Genomic DNA, 19,446 nt, shown 5'->3' with positions numbered 1-19,446 from the left:
ACTGTCTAATAAAATCTTAGTTATGAGACCCTTCAGATTATATTGGTGAGTCATATGCTTGAGGAATGATTGCCAAAACGTATCTTGGGGGTTTTAGAGATAAAGAAAGTTTCCAAAGGAATTTTTATAGTTAAAGTAGACTTACAGGATCCTGGGGTGAGGGGGTCAGGCTAGCATTGCCTTTTGCCCTTAAGAAAGTATTAACATCGAGGCAGTTGAGTCCCTAGAGGAATGTTTCAAGGACTTGTCAATGGGCTGTACTTAATAAGGAAATTTAATAATTTTTTCTTCTGCCTTTGTTTCCCACATCACTTGGGACAATGATCTTGATAGTTTGGGCCAGGAATCTGGTTAGGAAGGGAGCGCAGGCTGTTTGCAGCCCCAGGAAAATGTTAAGCAGGGCTGGTGTGCTCCCTGAGCCTCCGCCCTCTTCCTTTGAATTGCTACCAGACTTCTGCCTCAAGCTTCTCCTTTTCTGTCCTTCCAGTGCTTGGTGGCTTTCTTGAAGTGGCTCAGTGGGATGTGCAGCCCCGCAGTTCCTGCTCCCTCCAGCTATGACTCACAGAGTCCTTCTGTTAACAGGTACACCAGGGACTTCAGGGGGAGGGGGACTCAGGGTAAGGAGGGGTTTTATGAGTCTGAGTGGAGAGAGGTGGCACAGAATATGTAGGAACTAGCCTGAGGGACTATAAAGAGGGTTTGGGGAAAGATAAGGGATTCAAAAAGAAGCCGAGAGTAGAACCAGACCAAGATACCCAGAGAAGCTTGGATGAATAATTAAATTCATGGACTATGCAGTGGGGTTTGGCTGTCCCCTTCACTTTACAGATCAGGAAACTGAGGCCCCAGAGAGGTGGAATGATATGCCCAAGGGTGCACAACGCATATTGGATTCTGAGTGTTTTTTTCTTGGATTCCATCTTATCACCTTCACTTTGTCCAGAGTTCTGTTTTCCAAGAATCCAGGAGTAAATGTTAGGTGGCTGGCCAAAATTTTTCAGTTTTGTTTCCTTTTATGCCCGTGCTTTGTAGAGAATTTGTAGAGAATGAACCAAAGGGAAAAAAAGTGCTTGATAATTGCACAGGAAGGAAATTACCTAATTGAGAATCTTTAGGAACTTGATTGTTGGGCAAATCAGTAGGTGGGAGCACAGGGTGGAGATAGAGACCGGCTGAATGCACCCCCTTCAACTATCAGGAATCAGCAACTGGGGCTTGTGGGGATTCAGGGATGCTTCCTCCCACCTGTTTTTAAGCCACTTGTGAGCCATAGGTCTCAGATGAGCATTTATTTATTTTTATTTAAGAATTTTCTCAAGTAGGCTCTACACCCAGCATTGAGCTCAATGTGGTGCTTGAACTCAGGACCCTGAGATCAAGACCCGACCTGAGATCAAGAGTTGGTTGCTCATCCCTCTGAGTCACTCAGACACCCCTCAAAGGAGCATTTATAATCTATTTATGATAGGGAATACTAACTTTGAATCCCAGAGATGTTATCTTCCCCAAAGAATTCCATTTGTCTCATTAGTAAATTTTTGGAAAAGATTTTATTAAGCAATCTCTACACACAACATAGGGGTTGAACCCACAAACCTGAGATCAACAGTCACAGGCTCTACTGATCAAGCCAGCCAGGCACCCCTAATCAGTACTCAATTATTATATTTTGTCTTTCCTTATTGAAAAATGTGTGGAATGCATTTTCTCTCTTGTTTTATTGGGCCACAAAACCTAAAATACCTGGTCCTTTATAGAAAAAGTGTGCCAACCTCTGCCTCAGGCTAATAGAGCTGGACTTGGGAGACAGATATTTCTATGCTGGGTTTGGGTGAGTTTCAGCCAGTAGATGCATGGAGCAGGAGGGTAAGTTGCTTTCTTATCTTCTTATCCCTGCCTGATCCTCACCGCTTGTCCTTCCTCTAGCCTTGGTCTTACTATGTGATGGGTTCAACCTGGAGACTGAAAAAGCAGCAATCTTCCAAGAGAATGCAAGGAGTTTTGGGCACAGTGTGGTCCAGCTTGAGGGATCCCGGTAAGGACTGCAGGTGGAGGTCTGTCTTATACTTATTCTCTTTAAAACATATATGCCTGAAAAAAAACCCCACAATTTCCTTTATTTTTTTCTTGATTTATTATTTTTGTATCAGAAATACAGTTACAGAGTTCTACATTTGAAAGATAGAATGTAATAGTAAAGTCTTCTCAGCATACACTCCTTTCCCCCATTCCCTACTCAGGAGGGTCCCTGGTAAATGGTTTCTTGTGGGTTCTTCCATAGAGGTTCTATGCTGTGTGTGCCTCCACATTTCCCTAACCCCCATACCACACACAATTTGTAGCATGTTATACTCAAACTTCAGCCTGCTGCCTATTTTTGTGAAAAAATTTTATTGACACAACCTTCATCCCAACTTGCTATTCATTGTTTATGGTTGCTTTGGATTTAAAATGAATCAAGAGTCTTCAAAAGAGAGTATATGGTCTGCAAAGCCTAAAATATTTGCCTATATGAAATAATATTTATGGAAATAATAGTACCTTTCCAGAAAAAGTTTCCTGGCCTCTGCTCTATACTGAACTCTGAATTTTTTTTTTCTTAATAGAGCTTGGTGATTTTACCCGATAAATGTATAAAGACCTTACTCATTCTTTTTTTTTTTTTTTAAGATTTATTTATTTGTTAGAGAGAAAGAGTGAGCGTGTGCAAGCAAGCATGGGTGAGGGGCAAAGGGAGAGGAAGAGAGAATCTTAAACAGACTCTATGTAGAGTGCGTGGGGCTTGATTTCATGATCCTGAGGTCATGGCCTAAGCTGAAACCAAGAGTCAGATTCTTAACCAACAGCGCCACCCAGGCACCCCATTTTTTAGAAAGATTTATTTATCTTACTCTTTCTTTTTTATGCTTGCTTCATAATCTATTATTTTGATGTATTATAATTTACATTGATATTACACTTAAATCTCTCTTATTTATTTATTTATTTATTTATTTATTTATTTTTATTTCTTTTCAGCGTAACAACATTCATTGTTTTTGCACCACACCCAGTGCTCCATGCAATACGTGCCCTCTCTAGTACCCACCACCTGGTTCCCCCAACCTCCCACCCCCCACCCCTTCAAAATCCTCAGATTGTTTTTCAGAGTCCATAGTCTCTCGTGGTTCACTTCCTCTTCCAATTTCCCTCAACTCCCTTCTCCTCTCCATCTCCCCTTGTCTTCTTAATAGACATTAGATTGTTTCCAGACTTCTGTGATGTGAAAAATGCTGTCATTTTGCATATGTGCAAGTATGTTTGGAAGTAAGTTCCCAGAACTAGGATTCCAGGATCAAAGGATACATATGTATGTGTAATGTTAATAGGTTTTTACAGATTACTCTTTATGGAGGTGGCAACAATTTTCATTCATACCAGAAATTTATTGAAACACCTTCTTCCCCACCCATTTGCCAGCCCAGTGTGTTATCAAACTTAATTGTTCTTTGCAAATTGAATAGGTGAGATATGGTATCTCAATTTAGTTTTAGATTGCACTTATGTTTAAATGAGAGATAGATTTCCTTTTCTGTGAACACCTTTTTCTTATTTGTTGCCCATTTTTCTGTTGTTTTTTCTTCCTTAATTGGTTTGTAGGAGCTCTAACTATTGAGGAAAGTAGTCTGTGGCATGAGTTGCTAATCTTCCTCTGCCCAGTTTGTTGTTTGTCCTTTGATTGCTTGTGGTAGTTTATCATGTAGAGAAAATTTTTATTTAACTTCAGTTAGCCAACATAATTAGTTTCAGATGTAGAGTTTAGTAATTCATCAGTTGCATATAATACCCAATGCTCATCACATGATGTGCCCTCCTTAATGCCCATCACCCAGTTACCCCATCTCCCCACCCACTTCCCCTCCAGGAATCCTATTTGTTTCCTGAGATTAAGAGTCTCTTGTGGTTTTTCTCCATCTCTGATTTCTTCCCATTAAGTTTTCCCTCCCTTTTCTATGATCCTCTGCACTATTTATCATATTCCACATATGAGTGAAACCATATGATAGTTGTCTTTCTTTGATTGGCTTATTTTTCTCAGCATAATACCCTCCAGTTCCATCCACATCGATGTAAAAGGTAAGATTTCATCTTTTTTGATGGCTGACTGATAATCCATTGTATATTTAAACTGCATCTTCTTTATTCATTCATCTGTTGATGGACATCTGGGCTTTTTCCATAGTTTAGCTATTGTGGACATTGCTGCTATAAATATTGGGGTGCAAGTTCCCTGTCAGATCACTATGTTTGTATCTTGGGGTAAATACTTAGCAGTGCAATTGCTGGGTCATAGGGTAGCTCTATTTTTAACCTCCATATGGTTTTCCAGAGTGGCCATACCAGGTTGCATTCCCACTAACAGTGTAAGAGGGTTCCCTTTTCTCCATATCCTCACCAACATTTGTTGTTTTCTGACTTGTTAGTTTCAGCCATTCTGACTGGTATGAAGTGGTATCTCTTTGTGATTTTGATTTATATTTCCCTGATGCTCAGTGATGTAGAACACTTTTTTTTTCATGTGTCTGTTGCCATTTGCACATACAGAAAAAATTTAAAAGGTTTTAATTTAAATTCTAGGTGGTTAACATACAGTGGCATATTAGTTTCAGGTGTACAATACAGTGACTCAACACTTCCATATAATGCCTAGTGCTCATCACAAATGGCACTCCTTAATCCCCATCACTTATTTAATCCATCCCCAATCCTTTTCCCTTCTAGTCACCATCAGTTTGTTCTCTATAGTTGAGTCTGTTTCTTGGTTTGCCTCTCTCCTTTTCTTTTTTGTGTTCCTTAGCTTGTTTTCTTAAATTCCACATATAAGTGAAGTCTTACGGTATTTGTCTTTCTCTGATTGACTTATTTCACTTAGCATAATACTGTCTAACTCATCCATGTCATTGCAAATGGCAAGATTTCATTCTTTCTTTTGGTTGAGTAATATTCCTTTGTATATATGTACCATAACTTCTTTTTTTTTTAAGGTTTTATTTGTAAGTAATCTCTACATCCAGCATGGGGCTCAAAATCACAACCCCAGTATCAAGAGTCACATGTTCCACTGACTTAGCCAGTAATGCACCCCAATATACCACTTCTTCTTTATCCATTCATCAATTTATAGACATATGGGCTCTTTCATAATTTGGCTATTTTGGATAATGCTGGTAAAAACATTGAGATGCATGTATCCCTTTGAATTAGTGTTTTTATATTCTTTGGGTAAATATCCAATAATGTAATTGCTGGATCATAAGGTAGTTCTGTTTTTAACTTTGTTTTTGTTTTTGTTTTTAACTTCTTGAGGAACCTCCATGCTGTTTTCTAGAGTGGCTGCCCCTGTTTGCATTCCTACCAACAGTGCAAGAGGGTTCCCCTTTTTCCATATCCTTTTAGCACCTGTTGTTTCTTGTGTTTTTTTGATTTTAGCCATGCTGCAGGTATAAGGTGATACCTCATTATGGTTTTGGTTTGGATTTCCCTGATACCACATACAGAAATTTATTTAAAATGACTGTGGTCTGTGATTAAATGTATTCATTTAAAAAAAAATTAATTCTGGTATAGTTAATGTACAGTGTTATATTAGTTTCAGATGTACAATATAGGATTCAACAACTTTTAAATGACTTCTTGGTTTTGTATCATTCTTAGAGAGGCCCTTCCCCTTCCACAACTTAAAATTTTCCAATTTTTTTCTTTGCGGAGTCTTCCTCCTATTTCTGGGGAATTGGGAAATACCTGTGAGGGTCGTGGGTCCTCACTTTCCTTTGGGTGGCCGAACTTCTATGATCTCTTTCTCTCCTCAGACATCAGAGTTTGTTCTTGTCCCTGTGGTGATTTGTTCCTATCTCACCTCCCCAGGTTTATTGTTGGAGCCCCCCAGGAGAAAAAGGCTGCCAACCAAACAGGTGGCCTCTACCAGTGTGACTACAGCACGGGCAAGTGTGAGTCCATCCGCCTGCAGGGTGAGTCACTGCCCCTCCCTGGGACCCAGGGCTAGGTTTCCACCTGTCCATACACCCAAACTTTCCAGGAATTCCTTTTGCTTTGGGAGTGTGTGATTGAGGGGCCCAGGTGTTCAGCTCCCCAGCCTCTGTGTGCATACAGACTTGACCTCAGACATCCTCAGGTACTCCCTTCATGTTCCTTTCCTAGGACTTGGGTTCCTTCTTGAACTGTCAGGTCTCCATGTCTCCCAGGTCAAAGTGACCTCTATTCACCTTCACAGAGCCCCTTTTACTCCCCAAAGCTGACCATGTATTTATGTCTCCCCAGTCCCCCTGGAGGCGGTGAATATGTCTCTGGGCCTGTCTCTGGCATTTGCCACGAACCCTTTCCAACTGCTGGTGAGTTGTCCTGGGTCATGGGAGTGTCCTGAGGGAAGGAGTTGGGGGTCCATGGCTGCTGGAGCTGTGGTCTGTGGAGGGTGGAGGTATTGGGGTGAAAGGACAGGAAACAGGAACAAACCCTGCCACCTGCAACCTTTCCCAGGCCTGTGGCCCCACCGTGCACCAAACTTGTAAGGAGAACACCTATGTGAATGGCTTATGCTTCCTGTTTGGATCCAATCTATGGCAGCAGCCCCAGACTTTTCCAACAAAGCTCAGAGGTAAGTGGCTTTTGGCAGAAACTGCAGATGGGCAGTGTGAGGGAAAGGGGAGGACTGTTTATAGCTTAAGTGGTGACTTAGAGGTCTAGGTGCAGAAGCTGGAGGGACTGAGCTCCAATAGAGAAGGTGGGGGGAGATGTGAGGGTCTTCAACTTTAAGAAAAGTCCAGAGAGAATCCATCAAAATCCTAGAGGAGTACAGAGGTAGTAACCTCTTCAGCATCAGCTATAGTAACTTCATTCAAGACATGTCTCCAAAGGCAAAGGAAACAAAATGAAAAAGAACTTTGGGACCTCATCAAGATAAAAAGTTTCTGCACAGCAAAGGAAACAGTCAACAAAACAAAGAGGTAACCCATGAAATGGGATAAGATACTCGCAAATGACACTACAGACAAAGGACTGATATCCAATCTATAAAGAACTTCTCAATCTCAACACCCAAAAAATAAATAACCAAGTCAAAACATGGGCAGAAGACATGAACAGACACTCTCCAATGGAAGACATACAAATGATTAATTGACACATGAAAAAATGTTCATCATCATTAGCCATCAGGGAAATTAAAATTGAAACCACACTGGGATACCACCTTACACCAGTTAGAATGGCAAAAATTAACAAGGCAGGAAACAAATGTTGGAGAGGATGTGGAGAAAGGGGAACCCTCTTATGCTGTTGGTGGGAATGCAAGTTGGTACAGGCATTTGGAAAACAGTATGGAGGTTCCTCAAAAAGTTGAAAATAGAGCTACCCTAATGACCCAGCAATTACACGACTGGGTATTTACCCCAAAGATACAGATGCAGTGAAGAGAAGGGCCATATGCACCACAATGTTCATAGTAGCTACGTTCACAATAGCCACTCTGTGGAAAGAGTGAATATGCCCTTCAACAGATGAATGGATAAAGAAGATATGGTCCATGTACACAATGGGATATTACTCAGCCATCAGAAAGGATGAATACCTAACTTTTGCATCAACATCAATGGAACTGGAGGAGATTATACTGAGTGAAGTAAGTCAAGCAGAGAAAGCCAATTATCATATGGTTTCACTTACTTGTGGAACATAAAGAATACCATGGAGGACTTTAGGAGAAGGAAGGGAAAAATGAAGGAGGGAAACTGGAGGGGGAGATGAACCACGAGAGACTGTGGACTCTGAGAAACAGGGTTTTAGAAGGGAGCGGGGTGGGGTAATGGGTATTAAGGATGGTGTATATTGAAAGGAGCACTGGGTGTTAACATGTAAACAATGAATCTTGGAACACTATATCAAAAAGTAATGATGCACTGTATGGTGACTAATATAACAATAAAAAATAATAATAGAAAAGTCCTGAGATAGGTACTCATCTTTGTGAGATGATTCTCCCCACCCCGCCCCTGCCATCATCCTTAGAGTAAGTGTCTAAGTCTCCTGATCATAGCCTTCGAGGCTCTCCCAACATTATTATTTCATCCACTGTGCTCCAGGCACCCTGGCTGCCTTTCTTCTCCAAGAATGACACCAAGTTGTCCCTGCCTCAGGGCCTTTACTATTCCTCTGGGCTGGAATGCTCTTCCCTCAGATCTTAGCTCACAACCCATTATTGCCATCTCTGCTCAAATGTCATCTCTCCAAAGAGGCCTTTCCTGAGTGGCTCTTATAATCATTTCCACCATTAATTCCTACCACGTTGTTATACTTTACCATCTTCATATCTGTATATACGTATTTTGTTTCTTTTCTGTGTTTTATTCTAGAATGTAGGCTTCATGATAGCAGGGATACTGCTTACCTTTGTTGATTGCTCTATGCACTTGTATCTATTGTTGCTTAATAAATTGCCCCTAAACTTAGCAGCTAAAAACAATAAACATGTATATTACTGTTCTTATGAATCAGGAATCTGGGCTTGGTTTAGCTGGGTGCCTCTGCCTCAGGTTTTTTCATGAAATTGAAGTTAATCTGTTAAATTGGAGCTGTGGTCTCATAAAGACTTGACTGGAGGAAGAAGATCCATTTCCAAGCACATTTACAAGATTGTTGAACTGGGGACCTCAATTTTCACTGGCTAGTGGCTGGAGGTTTCTCTCAGTTGCTTGTCACATGAGGTCCCCCATAAAGCAGCTTACAATTGCTCCCCCTAGAGCAGTTGACTTCCCTCAGAGTGAGTAAACAAGGGAGTAGGAAAACAAGAGAGAAAACACCCAAGAAAGAAATTAGTCTTTCCATAATGTAATCTGAGAAGTAATAGTACATTACCTCTGGCATCTTATGTTCCTTTGAAGTGAGTAAAAAAATCCATCTCCCACTCAAGAGAAGGTGATTATGTAAGGGTGTTATTTCTAGGAGGTGAGAACCTTGTGCACCATCTTGGTGGCTGCCTACCACATCCTTGTTCCCCAAACATTTGTTGATTGATAGTGAGTGAGTGAGAGTGATCAAATCTTTTTTTTTGAGCTGCTTTCTGCCACTTACTTCTTCAATTGCTTGGCCATCCTTTTGCTTGTTTTTCAAGTTGGGTCTGTTAACAAAGGCAGATATGTCTTTCTTTTGTAGTTTCCCCCCCCCTCAAGCTCTGCTCCTTGTACTTTACTCTAAACAGATAACTTTCATTCCTTCTTCACAAAGAAAATCAAGGTTTCCAGAGATGAACTCCCTCTACTTACTCCTTCTTCTTGTTCAAATTTTTGCAATGGTACCACCCTTGGCAGTGTCTCACTGGTTTTAGAGGGAGACCTAACTGTCTACCTTTCCATGAATCACTCTTTTATCTGGGCTTTTGAGGTTTTATCATATCACCAACTTGAAGCCCACATCGTCAATCATCATCTCTCCAGGAGCTTAAATTTCTCCCCCTCCTTTGAATGTAAACATGCTCATGCTTACCTAGATCTTAAAAAAATCAACCACCAGAATTGATAGCATTGAAAATAAAGTTTCCTCTCCCTGGTCTTCTCCACATCTCCTGCTATTTCTCCTTTCCTTCACCACCAAACTTCTTGTAAGAGTTCTCTCATCTTATTTCCATTTCCCCCATATCACCATTCTTCACTCTCTGAAATTTGGCTTCTGTCCAACCATCATACCTATCTTCCTCTTACAGATGGCATTTGTGATTCCCTAAATGCCAAATCTCTATCCTGTCCTCATGTTTACTGACTCTGATGTGACCTATAGATCATCTCTTCCTTCCCTAAACAACTTGGCTCCAGATTTCTCCCTTCCCCTCTCCTCCCTTCTTCTCCTATCCCACTTCGCCTTACCACTTCTGCCTCTCTTGAACTCCCCCTCCCCTTCTTCCTTTTGCTTCTTCCCCTGCCAAGGCTTCTGCTAAACTTCATCTCCAGGCCATCTTCCTCTGTCGCCTTTGCATATGTAGATAGGGGTACCAGATTACAGCTTCTGTTCTTGTCCATGTGTTCTTCCTGCCCAATTGCATTCAGTTCTGTGGCTTCAGCTCTTACCCTCACATTGCTCTCTTCAGTCCTCACTCTTGGGATTCGATACTTTTCTTTTTAAAACACATTTTCAGCTCTTTAAAAATTATTCAGAATTCAAACAGCACTCAAGCACATAACACTTCTCTCTCTTGGTTCCCCCAGCCAACGTTTTCTTCCTGGCATTCAACCTCTGTTACCAGTTTCTTGTGTCTTCTGGTAATACTCTATATTCACAAACATATACATATCTATAATCTTCATTTTGTGCCACAAATAGTAGCATGTTGTACACACTTGATTCTTTTCATTTAACATATCTTTGAGATTTTCAAAAATTTTTTCTGGTTAATTTTCTTTGTATATGTTCCATACAGATATTAGAATCTGCTTATCTATTTTTGAAAAGCCAATACTTTTTGGGGTAATTTTATTTTTTCAAAGATAATACAGTTAAATTGGCCTTTTTTCTTTTAGTATACACTTCCCTGAATTTTAAGGTATGTATAGATTTTCATTAGAAGACAACATGAACATGGGCTGACTGGCTGGCTCAGTCAGTAGAGGATGTGACTCTTGATCTCCAGGTTGTGAATTCCAGCCCCATGCTGGTTGTAAAGATTACTTAAAGATAAAATCTTTTTTCTAAAAAAAGATTTTATTTATTTATTTGTGTGTGTGTGTGTGAGAGAGAGAGAGAGATTGAGAGCACAAGTAGAGGGAGCAGCAGGCAAAGAGAGAAGCAGGCTTCCTGCTAAGAAAGGAGCCCAATGCAGGACTCCATCCCAGGCCCCTGGGATCATGACCCAAGCCAAGGACAGATGCTTAACTGACTGAGCCACCTAGGCATCCCTAAAAATAAAATCTTAAAAAAAACCCCAACATGGACAGAATACAAGAGTTCTGTTACTCCCCTAAAAACATCCTTCACGCTCTCTCTCTTTTAAAAAATATTTTATTTATTTATTTGACACAGAGAGAACGAGTCTGAGCAGGGTGAGTGGCAGGCAGAAGGTGAGGAAGAAGCAGACTCCCCGCTGAGTAGAGAGCCCAACATGGCGCTCTATCCCAGGACTCTGGGATCATGACCAGAGTTGAAAGCAGAAACTTAACCTACTGGACCACCCAGGGGCCCCTCAGTGCTATCTCTTTATAGTTAGTTGTCTTCTCCCTCTCCATCCTAGCCCTTGGCACTCACTGGTCTGTTCTCCATCACTATTTAGTTTGTCTTAAGAAAGCTACATAAATGGAATTATAACCTTTTGAGATTGGCATCTTTCACTAGAATAATATGCATGTATTTGCATCCATGTTGCATCCATTGTTCATCCATGTTGTTGTGTGTATCAGTAATTCTTTCCCTTTTTATTGCCAAATAGTATTCCATTGCATAGATTTACCATAGTCCCAGAACACAGTCTGTTCACACATTGAAAGATGTTTGGGTTGTTTCCAGTGTTTGGCAATCATGAATAGAGTGGCTAGAAACTTTTCATTGCTACAGTAATCTTTCTACATACAAAAAAGATCACCTCACCTCCTTTTCTAAGAAAACTTCTGTGGCTTTCCACTGCCTAAGGGACAAAGTCTAACTATTTTGGGGGGATGGAAAGGCCCTTCCCAACTTTCCTCTGCTTAATGACATAGGCTTATCTCCATTCTCTTCATATAGATTGATTTTAGTAGAGCCATTCAATCCCTCAATTCTGCAGAATTATTTTAAGTTCATTTCCTTTGTATCAGTCAGGGTTTTGACTGGAATAGATGGTACACTCCAGTTAGAATAATTTGAGAAGGTTTTATTTACAAAGGGACTAATTTTTAAGGTTTGTTAGAGTCTTAGAGAACTACAGTGGATGATCCAGGAACCCAGGGCAGGCAGCAGCAGAGCTGTTACCACTCCTAGGCTGATTGGACAAGGAGAAGGAGAAGTAACCAGAATTCAGAAGGAGAGAGTTGTGTGGAGTGTGCCTCCTTGAAGGAGCAGTGATTTTCCACTGAGGGCCACAGCTGGCCCAAAGCAACCTTCCAGGAAGGGAGTGAGGGGAGAATACTCTGATCTCACTCTTCCCTCCCTCCAGTCTTCTATTGAGGCTCCTAATTGGGCAAATCCAAGTAGAAATCAGAGGCAAAGGAATCCAGAATGCATGTGGTTTATGTGGGCTGACTTCCTGGGGTGCAGAGCAGATTGGAGGAGGGTAGAAAGTGGATTTGGGCCTAGGAACAGAAAGGAGGAGGATATCCAGCATATTGTTGTATGCGCTGTTCCTTTTTTTCCTGTAATTTATTTCACCCTTTGTATTTCTGGCAAATTATTTCTCCTTCTCAGAGTTAGCTCTGATACTACTACTTTTCCTGACTTCCTTGGGCAAAATTTACCAAATTTTCCCACACTTCATCCATATTCCAAATTGTATTAAACAATATTCAAGTTTATTAAACAGATCTTAAAAAGTATTATAAAATGGTTAACTTTCATCAGCATCAAGGTTTATTTTGCTCCCAAATTTTGCATATAATTGTACTTTTTAATATGCTAAAACCTGCTGAATTGATTCTACTGTAGACTCTAAGGCTTCAGTTTCTTCCTGCAAATTTTTCTTTGCTTTTCCTAACATTTCCTGTGTTTATTCTTGTGAATGGCTAATGAAAACATCACAAAACTGATAAGGAATTATTAAGCATTAGTCATCCATCTGCAAGTATGATGTCCTTACAAGCATCTTTAAATTTTGTAGTTTTCTTTTTTACTTCTATTTCTTCCTTCAGCTATGTGAATCTACTAGTATTCATGAAAATTTGTTTATCTTTTGTTGATCTTCAAAAGTAACATTGGCACTGTGGAAAGAACCAAGATGCCCTTCAACGGACAAATGGATAAGGAAGATGTGGTCCATATACACTATGGAGTATTATGCCTCCATCTGAAAGGATGAATACCCAACTTTTGTATCAATATGGATGGGACTGGAAGAGATTATGCTGAGTGAAATAAGACAAGCAGACAGAGTCAATTATCATATGGTTTCACTTATTTGTGGAGCATAACAAATAACATAGAGGACATGGGGAGATGGAGAGGAGAAGGGAGTTGAGGGAAATTGGAAGGGGAGGTGAACCATGAGAGACTATGGACTCTGAAAAACAATCTGAGGGTTTTGAAGGGGTGGGGGGTGGGAGGTTGGGGGAGCCAGGTGGTGGGTATTATGGAGGGCACGTATTGCATGGAGCACTGGGTGTGGTGCATAAACAATGAATTCTGTTACGCTGAAAAGAAATAAAAAAAAAAGTAACATTGGCATCTTCTGGCAGATGTCTTCTTCATGGTGGCTGTGATCTTGAGATTGTGTCCATGTTTTTATTAAGCTTGGAACATGGTTTGGATATTGTTTACCTTTTATTTTAACTTCTTATCAGAGAGCTGACATGCAAAAAAAAAATGAATGCATTTAGTTAGTGCATGTACTAGTACTTAATTAGTTCATCCTTTCTTTTGTTCCCCAAGAGTGCCCTCGACAAGACAGTGATATTGCCTTCTTGATTGATGGCTCTGGTAGCATCATCCCGAGTGACTTTCAGCGGATGAAGGCCTTTGTCTCAACTGTGATGGATCTATTCAAGAAGTCCAAAACCTTGGTGAGGGCATATGGGTAGGTTAGGAAATAGCTCATAAAAGGTTGGCAAATACATGGCATCCAGGTCTCCACTTTCCCCTTTTACTTCTATTGCAGACATTGTTAAATTGCAAATTGATCATGGTTTTCTTCCATGATTCTTTTTCCTTCTCTGTCTGGATGCAGCCTCAGCTTCTTCCAGCTCTCTGTATAGTATACGACTCTGACTCATTGATAATGGTTGATATGGGAGATAAAACTCACATATCATCTCTGGGTGAGTTCTGTACTTAGAAGAGGGAGCTGATGGCAGATCTCTGTCCTCGTGAGGCAGAAGGATTGGGGACAGTATAGAATTTGGAGGGATTTGGAGACTGAAATGTTTCAAGATCTATGTAGAGCTTCCTGGGAGATGGGTAAGTGTGAGGAGAGTCATCTTCTCCAATGTAATGGCAGATGCTTGTTCCCAGTTTTCTTTGATGCAGTTCTCTGAAGACTTCCAGCTTCATTTCACCTTCAATCAGTTCAAGAAAAACCCTGACCCAGAATTTCTGGTGAAGCCAATAAGACAGCTATATGGGAGGACATACACTGCCACAGGAATCCGCAAAGTAGTGTAAGATCTTTGCTTGGGACCAACATGGAGGACATTAGGGGAAGGAAGGGAAAAGTGAAATGGGGGAAATCAGTGGGGGAGACAAACCATGAGAGCCTGGGGACTCTGAGAAACAAACTGACAGTTTTAGAGGTGAGGGGGATGGGGATATGGGTGAGCCTTGTGGTGGGTGTTAAGGAGGTTATGTATTACATGGAGCACTGGGTGTTGTACATAAACAATAAATCTTGGAACACTACATCAAAAACTAATGATGTATTTTATGGTGACTAACATAATGCACACAAAAAGATCTTTGCTTAGGGTGGAAGGAGGAGATGATTTTTTTTTTTTTGCTGGAATTTGAAGAATGAAGGGTCTTATACAGACAGGGATGGGGTAAAGGACATGAGTAAAGGTGGAGGAGAGACTCTGCATGGTACACTCATGAAATACAAGTTGTGAGTAAAGGTACGACTGAAGGAGAGATGTGAGGGTAAGACTAGAAAGAGGCTACAGAGATCATTTGAGGCCAGGTCACTTAAGGCAACTGAAAAGTGAGTGGGGATCTACTGAATGTATTAAGCAGTGAGGAGATGTCACCACATCTTGTTTTGGAAGTTCACTCTGATATGTTGTGATGTGTGTGTGTGTGTAGAGGTGAGGGTGGGGGTTGGGACAGAAGTTCAGGAAGATGAGCTAGAGAGTTGTTGAATCAAACCAGGAAAGGTTTGTGAAAGCCCAATTAAGCTTAAAAATTTGTTTTAATTTAAGGGTGTAATACTCAGTTAAAAAATCAGTTTATGCAAAAGTATATAAAGGCAGTGATGCTTTCCTTTCCTTCCATTCTTCTCCCTTCTCTTGCTGCCTTTCCAGGTCTTGGGGCAACCACATCTCAATGTTCATTCCAGGGGAGCCTAAACCTCTCTTAGCTGCATCTGTGCCTGTGACTGCTGACATTCCCTCCCTAGCATAACGAGTATCTCTGTCTCTTCACATTTGACTTTTCTTTCCTCTTCCCTGGACAGAAGAGAACTGTTTCACAGTAGCAGAGGCGCCCGGGAGAATGTCTTTAAGATCCTAGTTGTCATCACAGATGGAGAAAAGTTTGATGATCCCTTGGATTACAAGGATGTCATCCCTGAAGCAGACAGAGAGGGGATCATTCGCTATGTCATTGGGGTAGGAGATGTGGCTCTCTGGCCTGATGTTTCTGTGGAGGGTTTCTGTTTGGATATACCTTTCCTTCAGTTTGAAAATATCCCTAAAACCAAGGTGGGCCAAGGGTCACTGCTAGCCCATATGGGCCTATATCAGTTAAGTGTAACAAATTAGAATTCAGTCTTTGAAACAAATGATTCTGTAGTTCAGCTGGGGAGTTTTTCTGATTTTGACTGGCTCACTCTTATAACTGTATTCATTTGAAGGTTGGTTGGCAGCTTTGCTGATCTTGGCTGAGCTCTCTCCATTTCTGAGGGTTTCCAGTTATGTCTGTTTGCTGTACTAGAATGGCTGGAACAACTGGAGTAACTTGGTTCTTCTGCTCCCTGTGTGATCCTTCTGTGCGATCCTTCTGTGCGCTAGCCTGGACATGTCCTCATGGTGAAGGCAGGGGAACAAAAGAGCAAATGGAAATGTTGCAAACACTCTTTGAAGCCTCAGTCTGCATCATTTATGATAATATCTATTACCAATGGATATTAGCAAGATGCATGGCTGCACCCAGAGATGTAAGCAGGGTAGATTACTCTGCCATGAGTGAGAAGATACAGCAAAGTTCTGGGGGGAAAGAGCTTGGATATAGGAACAGGTAAAGAGTTCAGATCATCATTGTAGTCAAACTACCACATTACTTTGTATGACAGAAAAAGGTATCATCTTTGGTGCATGGTTTGACAAGTAGGAAACCTCTTTATATAGAGGAAAAGACTCTTTACTCTGGGGAGAGGTCAGCCCCACACCAGGATGCATGGCACAACAAAGGAACCAAAGGCTGTATTTCAGCTCCTAATAACTTCCTTGACAGAATACCCCACGCAGTGCATAATCTGTTTTACTCAACTTGGTGGCCCTGTCCCAGTGGCCTTATGGTGCATTCCCTCATTTGACATATTCTGTTTCAGAATCTTTTCTTTCAGAATTTTTTTTTTTTTTTCTGGATGAGACAGCTAACTCCAGATGGTGTCTGATTGTCACTGTCCTTGGTAACAGGTGGGAGATGCTTTCAATATTCCAAAAAATCGTGAAGAGCTTAATATCATTGCATCCAAGCCTTCTCGTGATCATGTGTTCCGGGTGAATAACTTTGAAGCTCTGAAGACCATTCAAAACCAGCTTCAGGAAAAGATATTTGCAATTGAGGGTAAGCTAAGGTTCTGCATTCCTGCAGCAGCTCCAGAGGCAGTCCTTTACCCTCCAATATGCATTTCTCCTTTAGAAACTAGGACTTCCTAATCCTTGGTATCTTGACTCTTAGGATTAATTCAATTCTCTCCACTTCCCCTAGTTCCCAGCAACTCTGGCCTCACTTGGTCATTTCCTTTGAAATCAAAGGATCTGGACTTTATCTCTACTTTGCATTGGCTATAGGCTGGAAAATTGGAGGGTAGGGGAGCCAAACCTCACACACGATTTTTCCAAGAATTTGGATATGTTGCCAGTATTTGTGTGTCTGTTTCATTGCTGAATCTCCAGTGTCTAGAATAGTGTCTGGTACACAGAGGGTGCTCAATAAATGTTAACTGATTAAGAGAATTTAAAAAACTGGGGGAGGGTTCATATACAATATGGATTTATGGTTTGTCTTAAAAAGTTGGAACATTAGACTGCATTCTCATGTGGCAAAAACCAGTTGGAGCCAAATAGCTACCATCTTTATAAACGGGGTATATACTTTCTAATTCAGCATAGCTGCCATCTGAGCATCCTTTTGTCTGGTCACCATAGCATTTGAGTTCCAGCTCTTCTGCTTTCTTTATCATAGAAATCTCTCCTCCTCACAGGTACTCAGACAGGGAGTGCCAGCTCCTTTGAGCATGAGATGTCTCAGGAAGGCTTCAGTGCTGCCATCACCTCTGTAAGTGGTCCTTCATTAAATTGGGATTGGGCAAGAGGTTTGGTGACTTTTATCTGCAATGAGTACTTGTTGGGAGGCATTTCTTTGATGGGGAGCAGTTGTCCCTTATCTTTTCCTTTTTAATCCTGTTTTTTTTTTTTTTGGTTTGTTTTTGTTGTCATTGAGGGTATATGACACAGATATGGATATACGATAAGATTTTAGCTTCAAGGGGTGCCTGGGTGGCTTAGTGGGTTAAAGTCTCTGCCTTTGGCTCAGGTCATGATCCCAGGGTCCTGGGATCAAGCCCCACCTTGGGCTCTCTGCTTAACAGGGAGCCTGCTTCCTCCTCTCTCTCCCTGCCTGCCTATCTACTTGTAATCTCTGTCTATCAAATAAATAAATAAAATCTTTAAAAAAAAGATTTTAGCTTCAAGTATACAACATAAGGATTTGATATATGTGTATATTGTGAAAACATCACTACAATAAGTCTAATTAATATGTATCACTACATATGTTACAAAATTTTTTTCTTTTGATGAAAACTTTAAGATTCCTTTTCTTTTTTTCTTTATTTAAATTCAATTTGGTTAACATATATTGTATTATTAGTTTCAGGGGAGGAATTTAGTGATTCATCAGTTGCATCTAGCAATCCTCAGTATGTTTCCTTAAGCTCAGCATCTCAGCATCTCTTTGCTACCCTCTCTATTTTCATCTTATTTCATTTTTCCTTTGCTCCTTCCCTTACCCTATGTTCATGTTTTATTTCTTAAATTACACATATGAGTGAAATCATATTGTATTTGTCTTTCTCTGACTTATTTCACTTAGCATAATACTCTCTATTTCCATCCATGTCATTCCAAATGGTAAGAGTTCATTCTTTTTGATGGCTGGGTAATATTCCATAGCACATCTTCATCCATTCATCTGTCACGAGACATCTGGCCTCTTTGCATATTTTGGCTACTGTGGACATTGGTGCTATAAACATTGGGGTTCATGTGCCCGTTCAAATCATGATGTTTGTATCCTTTGGGTAAATACCAAGTTGTGCAGTTGCTGGGTGTAGGGTAGCTCTATTTTTCACTTTTTGAGGAACCTTCCTACTGTTTTCTAGAGTGGCTGCACCAGTTTGCATTCTTACCAACAGTGTAAGAGTGTTTCTCTTTCTTCACATCCTTGCCAACATCTGTTGTTTCCTGAGTTGTTCAATTTAACCAGTCTGACTGGTGTGAAGTGGTGTCTCATTGTGGTTTTGATTTGTATTTCCCTGATGCCCAGTGATGTAGAGCATTTTTTAAATGTTCTGTTAGCCATCTGGATGTCTTCTTTGGAAAAGTGTCTATTCATGTCTTCTGCTCATTTCTTTTTTTTAAAATATTTTATTTATTTATTTGACAGAGATCACAAGTAGGCAGAGAGGCAGGCAGAGAGAGAGGAGGATGCAGGCTCCCCACGGAGCAGAGAGCCTGATGTGGGGCTTGATCCCAGGACTCTGGGATCATGACCTGAGCCGAAGGCAGAGGCTTTAACCCACTGAGCCACCCAGGCGCCCCGTCTTCTGCCCATTTCTTGATTGGATTTTTGTTTTTTTGGGTGTTGAATTTGATAAGTTTTTTTATAAGTTCTTTATAGATCTTGGATACTAGCCTTTTATTTGATAAGACATTTGCAAATATCTTCTCCCATTCCATAAGTTGCCTTTTAGTTTTGTTGATCATTTCCTTTGCTATGCAAAAGCTTTTCATTTGGATGAGATCCCAATAGTTCATCTTTGTTTTTGTTTCTCTTGCCATTGGAGATGTGTCTGACAGGAAGCTGCTGTGGTTGAGGTCAGAGGTTGCTGCCTATGTTCTCCTCTAGAATTTTGATGGATTCCTGTTTCACATTTAGGTCTGTCATCTGTTTTGAGGTTATTTTTGTGTATGGTATAAGAAAATGGTACAGTTTCATTCTTTGCATGTTGGCATCCAGTTTTCCCAGTACCATTTGTTGAAAAGACTCTCTCCATTCGATATTCTTTCCTGCTTTGTCAAAGATTAGTTGAGCATAGAGGTGAAGGTCCATTTCTGGGTTCTCTATTCTGTT

At 40.7% G+C, this 19,446-nt stretch overlaps 1 protein-coding gene across 4 annotated transcripts in view; it reads left to right on the top strand.

Moving 5' to 3' along the window:
* Positions 1–459: 459 nt before the first annotated feature.
* Positions 460–19,446, top strand: part of LOC116858039 (integrin alpha-M-like) — a 49,187-nt gene continuing 30,200 nt past the window's right edge. For 2 of the 4 annotated variants that reach the window (XM_032842574.1, XM_032842577.1), the window contains exons 1-10: positions 461–582; positions 1,927–2,035; positions 5,905–6,008; positions 6,319–6,389; positions 6,535–6,652; positions 13,591–13,721; positions 14,170–14,315; positions 15,323–15,476; positions 16,506–16,656; positions 17,297–17,370. In XM_032842574.1, the coding sequence (XP_032698465.1) occupies positions 555–582; positions 1,927–2,035; positions 5,905–6,008; positions 6,319–6,389; positions 6,535–6,652; positions 13,591–13,721; positions 14,170–14,315; positions 15,323–15,476; positions 16,506–16,656; positions 17,297–17,370 (1,086 nt within the window). In that variant the 5' untranslated portion in view covers positions 461–554. Of the gene's footprint in view, positions 583–1,926; positions 2,036–5,904; positions 6,009–6,318; positions 6,390–6,534; positions 6,653–13,590; positions 13,736–14,169; positions 14,316–15,322; positions 15,477–16,505; positions 16,657–17,296; positions 17,371–19,446 lie in introns of all 4 variants that reach the window. The other 2 variants (XM_032842575.1, XM_032842576.1) reach the window with 2 other exon arrangements.

Source organism: Lontra canadensis, unplaced genomic scaffold, assembly GCF_010015895.1.
Source record: "Lontra canadensis isolate GAN:19392208 unplaced genomic scaffold, GSC_riverotter_1.0 scaffold132, whole genome shotgun sequence".
NCBI lineage: Eukaryota > Metazoa > Chordata > Mammalia > Carnivora > Mustelidae > Lontra > Lontra canadensis.
The sequence above is the reverse complement of the archived record's forward strand: the minus strand, read 5'-3'. Positions and strand labels throughout refer to the sequence as shown.